The sequence below is a fragment of the Vipera ursinii genome (assembly GCF_947247035.1).
Source record: "Vipera ursinii genome assembly, chromosome: 14".
NCBI classification, from domain to species: Eukaryota; Metazoa; Chordata; class Lepidosauria; order Squamata; family Viperidae; genus Vipera; species Vipera ursinii.
In genome coordinates, this window is record NC_139527.1 from 4,281,059 (window position 1) to 4,299,297 (window position 18,239).

At 50.6% G+C, this 18,239-nt stretch overlaps 1 protein-coding gene across 1 annotated transcript; it reads right to left on the reverse strand.

Annotated features, from left to right (window-relative positions):
- Nucleotides 1–1,540: 1,540 nt before the first annotated feature.
- HRK (harakiri, BCL2 interacting protein) lies at nucleotides 1,541–16,621 on the reverse strand (the record flags this gene model as incomplete). The annotated part of the gene is made up of 2 exons (XM_083373336.1): nucleotides 1,541–3,081; nucleotides 16,249–16,621. The coding sequence occupies one exon, from the start codon at nucleotides 16,619–16,621 to the stop codon at nucleotides 16,310–16,312; it is 312 nt and encodes a 103-aa protein (XP_083229462.1). The 3' UTR covers nucleotides 1,541–3,081; nucleotides 16,249–16,309.
- Nucleotides 16,622–18,239: the final 1,618 nt, after the last annotated feature.

Sequence of the window (18,239 nt, forward strand, 5' to 3'; positions counted from 1 at the left end):
TAGCCTGGTGAAAGACACCTCTCGATAGCCTGGTGAAACAAATTTATCTATGGTGGAAATGAGATTTAGAAACTCGGGAGCATCTCTTCAAACCGTGTTTTCTGCTTCACCCACCAAAACCTGTCCCGTAAAACGGTTGGCGGATTTTAATCGGAGATCCAGAATGGAAGAGAGGATTTGATCTATTTTAAGGAAGACCAGGAAGAGAGAGAGAGAGAGAGAGAGAGAGTCAAACAGGTGAAGGTTTGGCCCATGTTGTAAAATTTAAGTTTGACCCGTTCGATGAAATTAACCAATCAAATGAACAAACAGGGAAGGCCAAGTTAGAATTGGCCTGACAATGGTGAGCATCGCTAAACTAGTTAACTTGACTCTTAGTTAGCTGTCTTTCTTGGGGGGTGGGGTGGGGAGTGGGAGGAATATACATCGCCAGGGCGGAATGATTTTTGCGTGTTAAGTTAATTTCAGGTGGGTGTTTCCGCGTGTTTGGTTTCGTACGCAAGACTTTCGCCATTCTGTACTCTTTGGAATCTGGAAGGGGTGTTTTTACTGTGTGGGGAAGAAAGAAACAGGGACCTTGGCCCTCAGTTTCTTGATGTTGTGCAAAAGGCCTCTCTCTCCAAGACTGGCAAAATTTGTGACTTCTTTATTTACGTCGCACCCTGCTTACAGCCTTCATGGACAAAAGGAACACACATCCTGGTTTCTCGAGTCTTTCGTAGAGAAGGCGTATTTAAAAGTTAGGGGCTGTAGCACCGTAGGAAAATGGTCTTCCTAGAGTTAAGGTGGGTTTTAGAAGCTACTTAAGGAGTTCCACCTGCTGCGGAAGTTTGCTTAGGTACATTCAATGGAATAAGAGGTTTTCCCTTCATTTCTCTTTTGTCAAACTAAAAAAAAAAGAAAGAAATCGTTCGGATTTTAAGCGTCGCCAACCCCTTCAAGTGCTGAAGCGTCTGGAGACAAATGAATCTGTTAATATAAGATTGGATTTAAGCGTGCAAGGAAATGGATTTTGACCCAGCACGCGGAAGAAGATCCTCACCTCGCCAGGAATTCAATAGCTTGGCTTGGGAAGGAAGCAATTTTTGTTCATATCACAGGAGGTTGCGGGGGGGGGGGGGGAGGTGGCTTTCAGCCGAGAGGCTGGCTGAGATGTATTGGTTGAAACTGGAGTTGCCTTTTGCACTGTAGGTCTCGTTTGAAGAAGGGGGTGGGCTATATGGCCTCTAGGCTTTCTTTCGCATGCTAAAAAAACGTTTCTGTTAAATCACGATTGAGGATCCACTCAACACAGCAATGGAGCTGAGGCAGAGGGGGCATCCCACCCGTCGTGGGCGGTTTCCCCCTTCAGCTTTGCATTCATGACCGTGAAAGAATTGACACCGTTAATGTCTACACTTACAGATCCCAGCGTCGTCTCCCCAGGACCCCCCCATGCACCGAACGGAGGACAGCTTTCAAAAAAAAAAAAGCTCTCCACCCCCACCCCACCCTTTTGACTATCTACAGAGATTGAAAGCTGAAAAGGATGGCTTGCAACTATCAGCAAGTATTTTTTTCCTCTGGTGTTGTTGCAAAATCAAAGCAAAAGAGGCTTTCTAGAGAAAGGGGAGAGGGCAGCGCAATTGAAGACTGGCATGTTATGTTATCAGATTCTATGCGGTTGTTGTAGAACTCAACACTATTGGCTAGATCTGCCCGTCTATCTACAGTCGAGTCTGAATAGAAGCACTTTAGAGCACTATTTTTATTTTTATTTATTTTTTTAGGGGGAAAAAATCACCTCGTTCTAGTGCTAAAATCTATTCTGGTTTGATTCTGAGTAGACTTAAGCCTTGACTTACGACCGCAAGGGAGCCTAAAATATCTGTTGCTAAGCCAGGCGGTTCTTAAGAGAGCGTCGCCAGCCCTTTTTTTGCCACAAACCGCTGCAAGTTGTTAAGGGAATTGCGCAGTTGATCAACGACTTTGCTTGCCAGAAGCCTGCTGCTGGGAAAGTTACGAAAGGCGATCGCATGACACGCGACCACCCCCCCCAGGACAGCGCAACCGTCACAAGTACGTGCCAGTTGCCAAAGCGCCCAAATTTGGATCGCATGGCCACGAGGATGCCGGAACGGTCATAAGTAAGACAACCGGTCAGAAGCCAGGTTTTTTTTTTTTTTTTTTTTCCCCAGTGCCATCGTCACTAAACCCACGATTGTAAGTCAAGGAACCGCCTTGTATTTGGAGCGCAAGGTTTTCGTAGCCTTGTCCGATGCCCGCGTTTGTGCAAAAAGCTCCAGGAGAATTCCTAGGCAGGCAGGACTGAACTGCCCAGTGAGTAGCTAAGATTGCTAGGTAGGTGTTAGGACAATGCAAAAAAAAAAAACAAACAAACAAACAAACAACAAAATTTAAAAAAAAACCTGGTTTGGTTTGGTTTCAAAGAGCAAGAAGAATAGCACCACGGAGGCAGCCCTGCTCAGCTCTCCGAATACAAGTCGTGAAAGATATCGCAAGGTCCGTCCTAGACCTTTAGACAAAAGAGAAAGAGAGACACCTATATACATAGACACCCCCCACCCATATGCAGAGAGAGAGAGAGAGAGAGATATAATACACCCACTTAGGCTGCCTCTCTTATAAGGCTGCGAAAATCCTGCCCTCCCCCCACGACTGGCAGGCGCCGGGCAGCAGGGCTTGAGTGGCTCCTGTGGGGACCCATCCAAGGAGGAGCCCGCCCGATGGTCAACGTGGGCATCCCCGCCCTGCAGCTGAAGCGACTGCAAGGAATGGTACCCCCAACTCCCGGCGACTCCCCTGCCCCTTGGGCCTCCGCTGTACAACAAGACCCGCGCGAGGGCTGTGGGGAATGGGCCTTCTGCCTTGGCCGCCGTCTCCGCCGTCTCCGTCTTCTGTACAAAAGCGTGCTCATTCACACACACACGTACTGGCTTGGCCACTGGATCACCCCGGCGTCGCTCTCCGTGGACCTTCTTCCGACTTCCTGGCTGCTTAACATTTCGCCTCGGTTGGCTGTCGAAGGCCTGCAATCTACCGGAATGGGACCACGCCCAAGTGCCCAGATCTTCCTTCAGCCTGATTTTTTAAAAAAGAGAGAGAGAGAGAGAAAGAGAAGACGTTGAGTGGAGATTGAGGCAAACAGAATAACAGAGTTGGGAGGGGACCTTGGAGGTTTTCTAACCCAGGGGTCCCCAACCCCCCCAGTCCGGGCCGCGGCATGCCAGCAACCGATCCACACAAAGAAGCAAAACATCCATGAGATGCAGGCAGCACACAAAACCACGCGGAAAAACCTCTCTCCAAGGAACCGGTCCCCGGTGCCCAAAAGGTTCGGGACCTCTGTTCTCACCCAAGGGTCTCCAACCCCTGGGCCGTGGCCTTTTTGGAACCGGGCCACGTGAGCGACAGGCCAATGCACGGAGCACGGCACAGTGGGCCGGCGCACATTCACACAGCTCCATGTCTATGGAGATTCTCAGTCGTCCACAGGTCACGGTTGTCCCAAAAGGCACAAGGCAACCGGACTTCCTTTGTTTTTCTCAGAAGACCTTCAAAGGGCTGAAGAAGCTTCGTGGATGGGAAGCGAAAGGTCTTCCAAGAGAAACGAGAAAGTCCAGTTGCCTCGTGGGGGGGAGGGGAAAAAAAGCACCTTTGGGATTCACCAAGCTCGACTTGCATGAGCAGGGGGGGGGGAGGTTGCCTTCTTCCTCCCTTCCCGCTGGGCTGCCAAGCCATAAAAGCTGGGGACGAAACAGGAGACCCTATTGTACCACTGCGGACAAATGGTTGTCCAGTCTCTTCTTAACCACCTACAGGGACGGAGCACCTACAACAGATATGTCAAACACAAGGCCCGGGGGCCGGATCTGGCCCGCGAAGTGGTTTCATGCGGCCTGCGAAGCCATCCTGGAAACAGTGAGGGAACGGCCCCCACTGCCTTGGCCCTGGCCCAGAGACCCTCCTTCCGCCAGAGACCCTCAGATCTGTCCCACTCCTGCCCAGGCCCCCATAGGCACCCTTGATGCGAATGGTGTAGAGCTGGCCATGCCCACCCAGTAGGCCATCCGCACTCCAGCTGCGTCCACCCAGTAGGCTGCGCCCACCCTGGCCATACCCACCCAGCCCCCCCGAGGGCAACCACAATGCTGATGTGGTCCTCAGTGAAATTGAGTTTGACACCCCTGACCTACAACTTCTGAAGGCAAGCCGTTCCACTGATTCATTGTTCACCCTGTCAGGAAATTTCTTATACATATGTATATATATATATATATATATATATATATATATATATATATATATATATATATATATATATATATATATATATATATATATATATCAGAACACACTTGGTCCCCTACCCAATCAGAGCACACCTCCACAGAACACACCCCCTCTGGCAGTTTAAAAAAGAGGAACAAAGAGCAAGAGCCACATGCTTCTCCCAGAAGAAGGAAGCTAAAGCCTGATGATGACGGATGGGATTCCGTTGAAACGTTGCGCCTACATCTTTAGTTCTACGTGGGGAAAAACCCGAAAAACCAAGGATCCATATACATACATATATATATATATATTCTTTACACATATATATTAATTTTCCAAACAACGTGCGAACTGAGTTCATGATTCATTAATACACATACAAATCTCACTCTTTGGTTCTTTTTTCCAACCATTTATAAAATAATATTCTGTTTCTTCTCTGCCTTTTAGTCTCATAGTTAGGTCTGTCCATCTCTGCGCATTCCAATATCTCAGGAAATTTCTCCTCAGTAGAATGACAGAATTGCAGAGTCGCAAGGGACCTTGGAGGTCTTCTAGTCCAACCCCTTGCTCAGGCCGGAAACCCCGTTACCGTTTCAGACAAACAGCCGGCCGGCCTTTTTCTTAAAAAACCTCCAGTGTTGGAGCATTCACCGCTTCTGGAGGCAAGTCGGTCCACTGGTTAATTGTTCTAACAGTCAGGACGTTTCTCTTTAGTTCTGGGTTGCTTCTCTCCTTGCTTAGTTTCCACCCACTGAATGGGCTCAGCCTTCATCCCTTCCTTGGGCTTTGGCGCCACTCCAGCCTTGGTGAAGCAGTGGGCTGATGCCTCTTAAGTAACCCCAGCTGCCTGCAATCAGTGCAGGTTCGAGTCCACCAGGCTCAAGGTTGACTCAGCCTTCCATCCTTCCCAGGTAGGTAAAATGAGGACCCAGATTGTTGGGGGCAATAAGCTGACTTTGTAATAATGCCGCTTGGGGGAGGGGGCCGAAAGCCCTAATCAGCAGGCACTATACATAGAATGAAGGCTATTGCTAAGCACATTGATTTGTGCTTATTAGATTGTAAGCGCCCTGAGTCTTCGGAGAAGAGCGGGATATAAATGGATAAAAATAATAATAATAATAAAAGAGTTGGGTTCCGGAAGCCTCGCCGGGCCAATTTTTTGAAGGCAGATAATTAACTCTGCTGAACATTTTGACAGAGCAGCCCCCTCCACTAGCCCAGCAGCTGATGGCAGGGGAAACGCTTGGCAAGACCCCTCGCCAGAGAGCAGGCAGGGATGGCGCTGGCAGAGGCAGGCAGGGTTTTAATTTGACACGCTGTGCCGCTTCTAGGCTGATGGAGCAAGATACAACGGGCGCGGTATGCCAGGTTGGCATCGGCCAGCCTAGCTGGGGCCTTGCAAGGTGATGTCAGATTGTGTAGTTAACAACTGCAATCCGCGGAGTGCTTTCGCTCTCTTCTGAAGCCGGGAGCTCAAGATGCAAATCCAGAGATGGGGATCGCTTAGCTTTTCTAGGTGATCGAGCAAGAAATTGTAAAAAAAAAAAAATCAGCGGAGAGGGATAGCATCCCTTTAAAAAAAAAGTAAAAGAAGACACAGATGTGCAACTGCTCTGACACTTTTGAAGACTTGGAAATGCAGAGGTTGTTTTGTTGTTGCGCACTGCCCAGAGCGGGGAGATGGACGGCCGTATAAATATGATTAATAAATAAGGAAAAGACACTTCAGAGAGAGAGAAACAACAACAACTACCCTTCCACTTATTTGGAAATCTACAAAACGGAGCCAAATCCCACAAGCAAGGTACTACAAATTTGTCGGGAGCAGTGTTTCTTCCAACCTTGGCAACTTTTCAAGATGTGTGGACTTCAACTCCCAGAATTCACCAACCAGCATGGCTGGCTTGGGAATTCTGGGTGTTTGAAGTCCGCCCCCTCTTAAAGCAGGCTGGCTGGGAAATTCTGGAAGTTGAAGACCAAAAGCCTTAAAGTGACCAAGTTTGGCGACTCCTGATTTTAGAGGACCCTCACTCTCCCAACATTGAATTTCTCAGCTGGTTTAAAATATAAAATTTCCAGAGTACGTTTAGCCGAGTAAATTCGGAGATGTATTCCTCGAATACATCTGTATTTCAGTTTAATGGGTTTAATGGGTTTCCCATTCATCCCAGAGGGAGAAGATATTTAGGGTAGTTCACAGATAATACATAATGACGGTTTACTCATCTGGGTGCACACAACGCATTAGGAAATTAACTACCTTATTTTGATTGTACAACTAGCCTTTTCTGGTTTGGGCAGTCATCCAAAAGAGTCTGGGTGTTGGAATAGTGTAGGTGTTGGAGCAAAGAAAAGCCAGGTTTGAGTCCTGCTCAGCCCCGGGCCACCCAGGGCGACTCTGAGCTTTTGTCTCAGCCCAGCTCACCAGGCAGCATGGTGCAGTGGTTAAGGTGTTGTTGAACTAGGACTTGGGAGAGCCAAAGTCCTCCTCAGCATGGAAATGGATGGAGTGATTTGGAGATGGTCCTCAACCCAACTCATCTTGTAGGGATGATGTTGTGGAGATAATCTGGAGACCTTCAGATAAGATCCACTGAGCTCTTCAAGGGAAGGTAGACGTTTGGTCTAGCGGTTAAAGCAGGAAAGCAGAAGATTGTGATTCTACTACCGCCTAAGGCACAAAAGCCAGCTGGGTGACTCTGGGCCATCCCTTGGAGACGGAGAGTTCTAGTCCTGCCTTAGGCACGAAAGCCAGGTGGGTGACTTTGGGCCAATCACCAGGCGCCGGTGAGTTCTAGTCCTGCCTTAGGCATGAAAGCCGGGTTGGTGACTTTGGGCCAATCCCCAGGAGATGGTGAGTTCTAGTCCCGCCTTAGGCATGAAAGCCAGGTGGGTGACTTTGGGCCAATCACCAGGCGCCGGTGAGTTCTAGTCCCACCTTAGGCATGAAAATAGGAAAGTGTGTAGGATAGGTCACCTTGAGATTTGTAAAAATAATAAAGGCGGGATACAAATAAATAAATCTAATAAGAAGTGATCCAGAGGGAGAATTTCACTTTAGAGGAATCTGAGGGTTCCCCATTCACTTGCCCAAATTAAGTATTCCTTTCCTGGGCTTCCACCGGGCTGCTTTTAAAAGGGGGGGGGGTGCAGGTCACCTTTCCCCCCCTCCAAATGCAGATCCCTTGCCCTGCGTAGAACAGGGACGGCCTCCGCGGCTCCTTCAATCTTCCTGCTTTTTAGATGTGACCTAGAAAGCGAACGAGAGCTGCAGAGCTTCCAAAATTAAACTAGAAGGAGATGGATGGCAAGGAAGTGATGAAGCCTGAGATGGAAGAAACAATATAAATCAAGACAGATGGTGAGGTGGGGATGGGTAGGATTGGGGCTTTAACGGGCTCGTCTGGTTAATTATCTTGTCATACAGTTAAAATTTGCATCTGCATGGCAACCTTGGAACTTCACCAAGAAGGACTGGGTGGCTTTATCTCCCCGGCAAAAGGAGCCAAAGGCAGCCAGAGTTTCATCTGGCCGGCTCTCTCTTATTCATTCGGCTTCGACGCGAAAATTAAAACTAATAAAAGTTTCAAAGGTTACCTGGAAACCAGCCACGCTGGCTGCACAATCGGAAGGCCTCCTACACCACTGCTTGCTTAAAAGTGGCAGGTTGCGTGATCTCGAGTTGGACCGATCCATGCTGCACACTAAGCTGTACGGGGGGGACCTCCCAAACCACAGAGGCTGACTTGTTGTTAGCTGCGAAGTCGTGTCCGACCCATCGCGACCCCATGGACCACGTTCCTCCAGGCCTTCCTGTCCTCTACCCTCTTCTGGAGTCCTGGATGAGCACGCCTCCTGCTTCAGTGACTCCATCAGCCACCTCCTTCTCTGTCCTCCCCTTCTTCTCTTGCCCTCAACCTTTCCCAGCATTAGGCTCTTCTCCAGTGAGTCCTTCCTTCTCATTAGGTGGCCAAAGTATTTGAGTGTCAACTTCAGGATCTGGCCTTCTAAAGAGCAGTCAGGGTTGAACTCCTCTAGGACTGACCAGTCTGATCGCCTTGCAGTCCAAGGGACTTGCAAGAGTCTTCTCCAGCAGAATAGAATAGAATAGAATAGAATAGATTAGAATAGAATAGAATAGAATAGAATAGAATAGTTGTTAGCTGCGAAGTCGTGTCCGACCCATCGCGACCCCATGGACAACGGTTCCTCCAGGCCTTCCTGTCCTCCACCATCTTCTGGAGTCCCTTTAAGCTCACGCCTCCTGCTTCAGTGACTTCATCCAGCCACCTCCTTCTCCGTGGTCCCTTTCTTCTTCTCTTGCCCTCAACCTTTCCCAGCATTAGGCTCTTCTCCAGTGAGTCCTTCCTTCTCATTAGGTGGCCAAATGATCTGAGTTTTAGCTTCAGGATCTGGCCTTCTAAAGAGCAGTCAGGGTGGATCTCCTCAAAGTGTTTCATGGCTTACTGTAAAGAGTTAATCTCAGGCAATCGGTCCATGTATATTGGTCAACGTAGCCACTTCGTCCGCCTGTGATGGCTTTCCCTATTCCAAGATTACTTACCTTCCCGGCTCTCTGAACAGATTCTGAAGCTCACATTAAATCTGAAAGGGTAATTACAGGAGGGAAGGTCTACCACCTGTGGTCCCCAATCCTGCAGGGATCCTGCCCCCAAGCAAGCATCGGAGTTAGTCATTTTTCTAATAGTTATAACAGGGGCTGGGCACCAGGAGAGATGTCACCCTCTAACCACAAAACGCAAGGAAGAATGCAAAACAAATCCAACGGGAAGCGTGGAAGAAAAAGCAGGATCTGTCGAGAGGGATAGCAGACCCCAGTCCGAACCCACAAAAGCGGCCCACAGAACTCAAGTCCCATCATTCCCAGCCCAAAGAGCCTTTCTGGGAAATAACACCGGAGGCAGAAGGACTGGATATGCCAGGGGGGCTTCAAACTTGGCCCTTTTGTGACTTGTGGGCTTCAACTCCCAGCATTCCTCAGCCAGGCAGGAATTCTGGGAGTTGAAGTCCACAAGTCATAAAAGGGCCAAGTTTGAAGACCCCCCCCCTTGTATATGCCAGCCTGAACTTCCAAAGAAAGATGAAATGTAGCTGATAATAATTTAATGATAATGTCCATAAAGGAGAATATTTGTAGCTCGAGGTTGAAATGAGGGATCCTCTGATGCTCTCTGGGATTGGTGGTTTTCTTGCAGACGTTTCGTCACCAAACTAGGTAACGCCATCAGTGCTAGAAGGGAGTGGGGTTTGTGGAGAGTAGGAGGAAGACGACTCTGGGGTCCTTGGTGCGGAGATGGAGTAGTAGTAGGAGTAGGAGGATGACAACTGTAGAGTCGTTGGTGCCCTCTCAACTTGATTGTTTTCTTGCAGACGTTTCATTACCAAACTAGGTAACATCATCAGTGCTAGAAAGGAGAGGGTTTCGCCTTCTGTTTATATACAAACAGTTCCTCAAAGAATCACCAACTCACAGAGTCAAACAGTGAACAACACGTGCCTGGCTGAGGAATTCTGGGAGTTGAAGTCCACAAGACATAAAAGGGCCAAGTTTGAAGACCCCCCCCCCCTTGTATATGCCAGCCTGAACTTCCAAAGAAAGATGAAATGTAGCTGATAATAATTTACACGGCTGGGATAGCGCAGAAGCCGTGGTTTACTAAACCTCATGACTGAACAACACACTAAAGGAAATGGCTAGTAGCCTAACTCCATTTTTGCTTTGGGTAACGCCGGTAGCCCACCTGGTGTTAGACCATTTGTTTGTTCAAAGTTTCAATGGTCCTGGAAACAACCCCGACTTGCAACCAGTCCTTCCCCTTACGACCGTCACAGCATCCTCGCCGTCACGGGATGAAAAAGTTGGGCAGTTGGGGGGGGATCACGTGATCCCCATTTCCAACCTTCCCAGCTGCCTTCCGATATGGGGGAAGCCGAGTCCGCTGAACGACCACACGCTTCACTTAACCACCGCAGCAAAAAAAAAAAAGTTATAAAATCAAGCGCCATTCACTTAACGGCCACCTCATTTAGCAAAGGAAGCTCTTTCAATTGTAGTCCTAAGTCAAGGACTGCCCGTATGGGAATTCCAACGTGTTAACGTTGCAGGAAGGTTTTGAGGGATACGCTGAGCAGGCAGGCTTATCTTTGGTAGGTGACCTTTTGCAAGTCAAAATGACAACAAGGTTCATGGCGTCGGCGATGCATGGTTTGAATTAGGACCTCTGTTTACATTCACACGATGCTATCATACGGTGATGATCCTGCTCCCTTCTTGGCCTCGTTTTCTTGCAGACGTTTCATTACCCAACTAGGCAACGTCATCGGCGCTAGATGGGAATGAGGTTTGCGGAGTGGAGGAGGACTGTGGGGTCCTTGGTGCTCTCTGATCTGGGTAGTTTTCTTGCAGGCCTTTCATTACACAACTAGGTAACGTCATCAGTTGCTAGAAGCGGGAGGGAGGTTTGTGGAGAGGAGGAAGAGGACTGATATTGTTAGGTATTCAATTTGGAGCATGGCTGTTTGTGCCTTGAGTAACGACTTTGGTTTGATTTATTCGGTGATCCACTGATTCGTTTTCTTGGTTGTCCACGATACCCTTAGAAGCAGCCTTATCAGAAGGACCTGAATTGGCTTCAGCTGCAATCTCGAGGGAACAAAGCCCATCGCTCACTTTCAAGGGGTGGGCTGCCTGCAGCTTTGGGATCGAAAACATGGCCCCTGGATCGATTACCCCACCCCACCCCAACCACCCACCCTATTTTTTTTTTACTATTTCCTGCAGTCCCCTTGCTGGCATTGGGCAGAAAACAGCCAAGATGCAAGTTTGCTGTTTTCTCACAGGAAAACAAAAGCTAAGAATATATTTAGTTCTACGCGGGGAAAAACCCGAATAACCAAAGATCAGAGCCAAGCACGGGAGAGAGAGGGTTGATGGCACAGACATCTTCCCCAGCCCTGCTCCAAGCTGTTGACTCTTTTCACCAGATCTGGATCCCCTGTCATGCTTTGGGTTCAGAGAAATGGGTCTGAGACAGACCAAAGACAAAAAACCAGCACAAGCGATATACGAAAAGAGGCTCTGTAGCCTTCTGGACGGAAGGATGAAAACAAAAATTCTGTTGGGTTCCTTTGAGTCCAACACAGGGGGTCTCCAACCCCTGGTCCGTGGACCGGTACTGGGCCACGGCACGCCAGCAACCGGTCTGCACAAACAAGCAAAGCCCCATCCGTGGGATGCAGGCAACACACAAAACCATGCACTCTCCGGTCCGCGGAAAAACCTCTCTCCACGGAACCGGTCCCTGGTGGTACCCAAAAGGTTGGGGACCTCTGGTCTAGCAGGAACTGGAAGGGAAGGCAGCTCTCTACTTCCTGTTCTCAAGTTCTTCCTGTCTTGTTTGTAGAGGTGAATCAACCCACACGCCTCCTCCAGTTCGCAGCCATCACTAAGATAACTCAGCGCAAGGAGGGCAAAGTGGGAGGATAGAAAAGAAGATCTATAGCACAGGGTTGAAGTGAGGGGTCTTTGGTGCTCTCTGAGCTTGGCGGCTTTCTTGCAGATGTTTCGTTACCAACCGAGGGGGTTGCTAAGAAGAACGCACACTGGCTTGACGGCACATCAATCAATCCATCAATACAAAACCCCATCCAGTCAGTCTCCACTCTCAGCCACCACCTAGACAGATTTCCCCCATGACGGTCTATCGCCGGGGGTGGGGGGGTGGGTGTCTTCCAACTTGGCCCTTTGATAACTTGTGGACTTCCAACTCCCAGAATTCCTCAGCCAGCATGCCTGGCTGAGGAATTCTGGGAGTTGAAGTCCACAAGTTGCCAAAGGGCCACGTTTGAAGACCCCTGGCCTATCCCAACTTGGTCCTTCAGGTCTACCGATGGCGCTCCCACCGCCGCCCGACCTGAGACCGTCCGTTTTGATGGAGAAGTTTCTGATTCTGACAAATGGAAGAGGAGGAGGAGGAGGACCGGCTGCCAGGTGGATGGACTCGGTTTACAAGGGGGTGGGGCCCCCACTGGAAGACCTGTAGGCTCAAGTGAGGGACCGTTCCTCACCGAGGAAACGTGCGGTTGCTAAGAGTCAGCCAAGGCTTGATGGCCCATAATCCCTCCGTCTGATCTTGCTTTACTCCAACAGAGCTGCTTGCGCAAGAATTGTCTCACTTCTGCCACTCCACTCCTTTGAAACGGAAGATATGAGAAAGCAGAGCGGAGAGAGTTGGCGTGCGGCGCGCAGGCCTTCCTGAAAGCCTCTATTAAGGCAAATAGAAAATCCACACTCTTCTCCTACTGTAAAGATAATCCCAACTTAGGGAAAGAGGACACAGGCAGCTCTTGGCGCATGCATGCGCACACGCGCGCACAATGTGTAGTGTACGGCCAAACTGAGAAATCAGAAGTTCCTGGTTCGGAAGCTGCAGCGGTCTCTTGATTTTGGATCTGAGATTGGAGGAGGAGTCTTTATTTTGAACTTTGCCCCTCCCCCGTTGGGCCCCCTGCCCCGTTCTCAACCCGACTCAGCCCAAGTTGGTGACCCATAAAGGGAAAAGTGTGTCCTCAAGTCAGTTGTGACTCCTGGTGAGAAGAGGTTGGCTAGTCATCCTGCGGCTTCAAAGGGGAAGGAGATTCAGAATACAGAATAACAAAAGAGTTGGAAGAGGGGGGGGTTGGACTAGAAGACCTCCAAGGTCCCTTCCAACTCGGTTTATTCTATCATATGCCTCGTTTCCACCTCTTTCAGTCCTCGGATCAAGAAAAAGTGGGATGCTAAGGACGTTCCTAACAGCCATCTATTTTAATTTTAATTTAGGATGTGGGGTTTCTCCCCCCCCCCAGCTATTTATTCCTGCAGAGGGCTGTTTTTTTGTTTTGTTTTGCTTTGCTTTGCAGAGGGAAAAATCGATCAGGTTGATGCGTGGATTAGAACGATGTCTTTTTGGCTTGGTTGGCGAGTAGCTTGACTAGGCCGACTTAATCAACAAACGGCAACTTAACAAAGGGTGTTTTACTGGTGATCGGTGGAGCCAGTTGTGGTTGCAGAAGGCTTAACTTCAGTGTACTCAAGCAAATGCTGGTTTGGAGGCAGCCAAAAATTCAGCCTGCAAGGGATGGTAGCCCAATATGGCTTCTGAGAAACCCCCCCCCCTTTTTTTTTTTTTACACTCACAAAATACACGAAATATAAACGACCGCAAGAAGCGGAGGTTGCACATCCCTCTCAAATTCCTTCGCGGAAGCGACCCACGATAAAAAGTCATCAACTTTAAACATAAGCTGCTAGGTTTCGAAGCACAGGCAAGATCTGCAGGCTGTTTGGGGAGCTGCTCTACAGCTCCATGCTCTGGAGGGGACTCCAGAGGTCTTCTAGTCTATCCCCCCGCTCAAGGCAGGAGCCTTATGCCATTCCAGTCAAGCGGCTGTCCGATTTATTTTTTAAAACCCTCCAGCGATGGAGACCCACAACTCCACAAGACAAGCCGTTCCGTTGATTAATTGCTCTTCACTGTCAGAAAATTTCTCCTCCTGGGCTGGATTTCTCTTTAACGAGGCTTCCATGCCCTAGCTCTTGCCCTGCCCTCTGGTGCTTTGCTTTCCTTTCGAGAAAGAACTTTTACAGGCAAAATTGCGGCTCTGGCCTGGAGCAAAGATCCTTCTCCATTTTAGCCCACAGCCCAGAGAAACGTAAAGCTGGCTAACAAAAGACACACCTGTCTAGGAAACCTCAGCGTCCAAAACTGCCTGTGACCTAGGCTGCCTCCAGCTCCGTCCGTAATGCCAATTGAGGTTTTGCAGAATTCAGGGCCCGCAGTGCCAGGCGAGGCAGCTGGAACCTATTCCTGGCTCAGACTGGCAAGCCAAAAAAAAAACAACAACAAACCACACACCAATTCCTGACCTCAAAAACTCTTGATCTTTTTCACCTGGGCTAATCTTGATTGCTCCCTCAAAGTGGCAATTGGTCCCTTCTGGCTTGAAGATGCCACCTCTTAGCCCAGAGCAGAGATGGGAAAGGCGAATCTGACAGGTATGTGCCTGGGCACCCAATGCCCAGCTTGGAGTGCCATGCTCCCCTTTTGGCTGGCTAGGAAGAAGCCGATGCCCGGCAGGTTTAACTGATCCACACAATTTTCAAGAGCCGCATCGTTTCGAGGGCTGGGAAATTAAGAGCCCTGGAGGGCCACTCCACTTAGTCAGGATTCTAGCCACCCTTTTCCCTGTCAACTGCAGAAAAACAAAAACAACCCCCCCCACACCTGCCTCTTGAGAAGTCCCCACACAAACCTCAGGCTGCCCTTTTTGATGGGAGCTGCAAAACGTACCCTGACGATGTTCCCTAGTTTGGGTCATGAAACGTCTGCAAGAAAACCACCAAGCTCAGAGAACGTCAAGGATCCTTCGTTTCCACCCTGAGCTACAAATAGTCTCTTTTATTGATACCTGGAAGCAGTGAAAAGCTTTGCACCAACCTCCCTGACAGAATTAACAAGTTGGAAGGGGACCTTGGAGGTCTTGTAATCCAACCCCTTGCTCCTGGGGGGTCTGATCCATCTGCTTTGCCCAAAGATGCTTTTTTTCAGGAGGCGACCGGACTTTCTTGTGTGTGTGTGTGTGTGTGTGTGTGTGTGTGTGTGTGTGTGTGTGTTTCCCCCCTTTGAAGACGTTTGGCTTCTCATGCAAGAAGCTTCTTCAGCTTTGACTGGATCATCTGTCTGCAAGGAGTATAAATCCTTCCCTTCCCCACCGTTCGGTTGGAGCTGAAGAAGCTTCTCGGAGGAGAAGCGAAAGGTCTTCAAAGGAAAAACACACACACACACACACACACACATACACAAGAAAGTCCGGTTGCCTCCTGAAAAAGCATCTTTGGGACAACCCTGACAACCCTGACAACGGGTTAGGGTTGGGGTTTGAAACGTGTTCTTAATTATTGTGTTAAATTTTAAATTTGGGTATTATATTTAATTGTATTTTAACTTTTATATTCTGTTTTTTATATTTATTGCCCTGTACACTGCCCTGAGTCCTTCGGGAGAAGGGCGGTATAAAAATATAATAAATAATAATAATAAAAATGACCTGGAGGACGGAGAATCTTCATAGAATCTTCCCCACAGCCAACAGCCATCTGCCGCCCACACCACCACCACCCCCGGGACCGTGTGGCCAGGAGTTCCACCGGACATGCACTTTATTTACTTTTAGTTCAGGACTTTTTCCATCCCGAGAGAATTCTCGCTACACCAGCTTGCAGGATGCTTTCCAGGGGTCCCCAGCCCTCCCTGCCCACCTTCGGATTGACAAGCCTCGGGCTCCCCCATTTGACCGGTTAAGGGGAGAGAGAAAGGGGGGGCGCGGAGCAAGCTCAGTTGCCCCCCCAAGGTAAGCTCCGGAGCTGCGGGCTCCGCCGGCCAGGCGCTCCGGATTGCGCGGAAAAAGCCGGAGCAAAAAGGCGCGCTTGCTTCCTGGCGGGACGGAGGCAGGAGGGCTGGGGAAGACGGAAGGCAGGCGGGCTGGGGAAGATGGGAGCTGTAGTAGCGCAGGAGAGTAGGGAGACCCCCAACACACACACACACACACACACACACCGACGCTTCCCCCCTCCTCCACCGCCGGGGGACCCCAGGTAGACCCCCCCAAACGCGATCCCTCTGGCGCGCCGCCGCTCACCTGACTCGCTCGGACCCCAGGTAGACCCCCAAACACCCAAACCGACCCCCAGACCCCCCCAAACGCGATCCCTCTGGCGCGCCGCCGCTCACCTGACTCGCTCGGACCCCAGGTAGACCCCCAAACCCCCAAACCGACCCCCAAACAGACCCAGCCAAACGCGATCCCTCTGGCGCGCCGCCGCTCACCTGACTCGCTCGGACCCCAGGTAGACCCCCAAACAGACCCCCCCCCCAAACGCGATCCCTCCGGCGCGCCGCCGCTCACCTGCCACGGAGGTGGCTGACTCGCTCGGCCGCCCGTCTAGGGGCCGCTGGCTCCGGCCGCCCTACATGCGGCCCCGGCGGCTCAGCCAGGCCAGGGCGGCCAGCAGCGCCAAGGACGTGGCCAGGCCGGTGCCGGCCGAGGCGCGGCGGCTCCGCGCCGCCCTCCGCGCCGCCGTCCGCGCCTGCAGCTCATCGCCGATGGCCTGGAGGCGCGCCGCGGTGAGCTGCGCTCCGGAGACGCGCGCCCTGCCCGGGCTGCTGCTGCCGCTTCCTCCTCCTCCTCCTCCTCCTCCTCCTCCTGCTCCCCCGCCGTGGCCGTGGCCGCTGCAGAGACAGCCGGCCGGGGGTCGGCCGGGCAGGGCGCAGGGGCACATCGCCGGGCCCGCCGACGGCGCGACGCTGCTCCAGCCGCTCCCGCTCCCGCCGGCCAGCCCCGCGCCGAGCCCCAGCCCAGCGCCCGTTGCCTGCGCCGCCAATTCGCCAGCAGCCGCCGCCGACGCCTCCTGCCGCGGCCGTCAGTCTGGCGCGGAGCGAGGCGCGCTCGGGCGTCACATGCTGGCTGAGATCATCCGCCGCCTCCGCCTCCGCCTCCTCCTCCTCCTCGACGGGGCGGCCGCAAGACGGCGGCGGCGGCGGCGGCGGCGAGGGAGGCGGATGGAGAGGCTTAACTCTTCCCTTCCCTCTTTCCCTTTCTTCCCCCTTTCTCGCTCCCTCCCCGCCCCCCCCCCGCATCTCTCTCTTCGACAGCTTTCCTTCCTTCCTTCCTTCTCTCCCCTTTCCATCTCCTTCCCTCCCTCCTTCTCCGTCCCTCCTTTTCCTTCCCCTTCCTTCCTTCTCTTCTATCCTTTCCTTCTCCCATCCCTCCTTTTCTTTCCTTCCTTCCTTCCACCTTTCCTTCTCCTTCCTTCCCTCCTTCTCCGTCCCTCCATCCATCCTTTTCTTTCCTTCCCTCCTTCCTTCCCTCCTTCCTTCTCCGTCCTTCCATCCATCCTTTTTCTTCCCCTTCCTTCCTTCTCTTCTATCCTTCCTTCCTTCCTTCCTTCCTTCTCTCACCTTTCCTTTCCTTTCCCCTCCTTCCCTTCCCTCCCTCCTTTCCTTTCCTTCCTCTGATTTTTCTCCCTTCCCTTCTCTCTCATTTTCATTCTATTCTTGATTTCCCCCTTTTATACCTTCCTCCTCCTCCTCCTCTTCCTCTCCAGCTTTTCTTCCTTTCCCATTTCCCGTTTTCACTTTTTCTTCTTCTTTTTTTTGGCTCTCTCTGCTTCTTATGTTTCTTTACCTCTCTCTTTTCATTCTCCTCCTCCTCCTCCTCCCCTTAACTGTGCCCTTCTTAAAAGTCAAGCAAATTCATCACCATTTATAATCCTTTTATGGATTTATTCCTCTTTACCAGGGAACAGTGGACCTGTTACGCTTTCAAGCACCACAAGTTACGTTGCTGTGTCCCTCATCTAGCTTCTTACACCCTGCAAAGCCAGGAGCACCCCAAGCAATAACCCCAAACCAAGCGATGTATTTTATTTATTTTTATTTATTTTAATCCCATTTATATCTCGCCCTTCTCCAAAGACTCAGGGCGGCTTACAATCTAAAGCACAAATCAATGTGCTTAGCAATAGCCTTCATTCTATGTATATGCCTGCTTATTAGGGCTTTCAGCCCCCCCCCAGCGGCATTTTTACAAAGTCAGCTTAATTGCCCCCAACAATCTGGGTCCTCATTTTACCTACCTGGGAAGGATGGAAGGCTGAGTCAACCTTGAGCCTGGTGGGACTCGAACCTGCACTCATTGCAGGCAGCTGGTGTTACTTAAGGAGGCATTAGCCCACTGCTCCACCAAGGCTCATGTATATGTAGATGCTATGATTTAATTTGGAATGTAAGCACAATCTTTATCTTGGCTTGTCCTACCTCACAGGGTCGTTGCGAGGATCAAATGAGGGGAAGCCCAGGTATTTGCCACGGGAGACTCTCTGAAAAACGATGAAGATG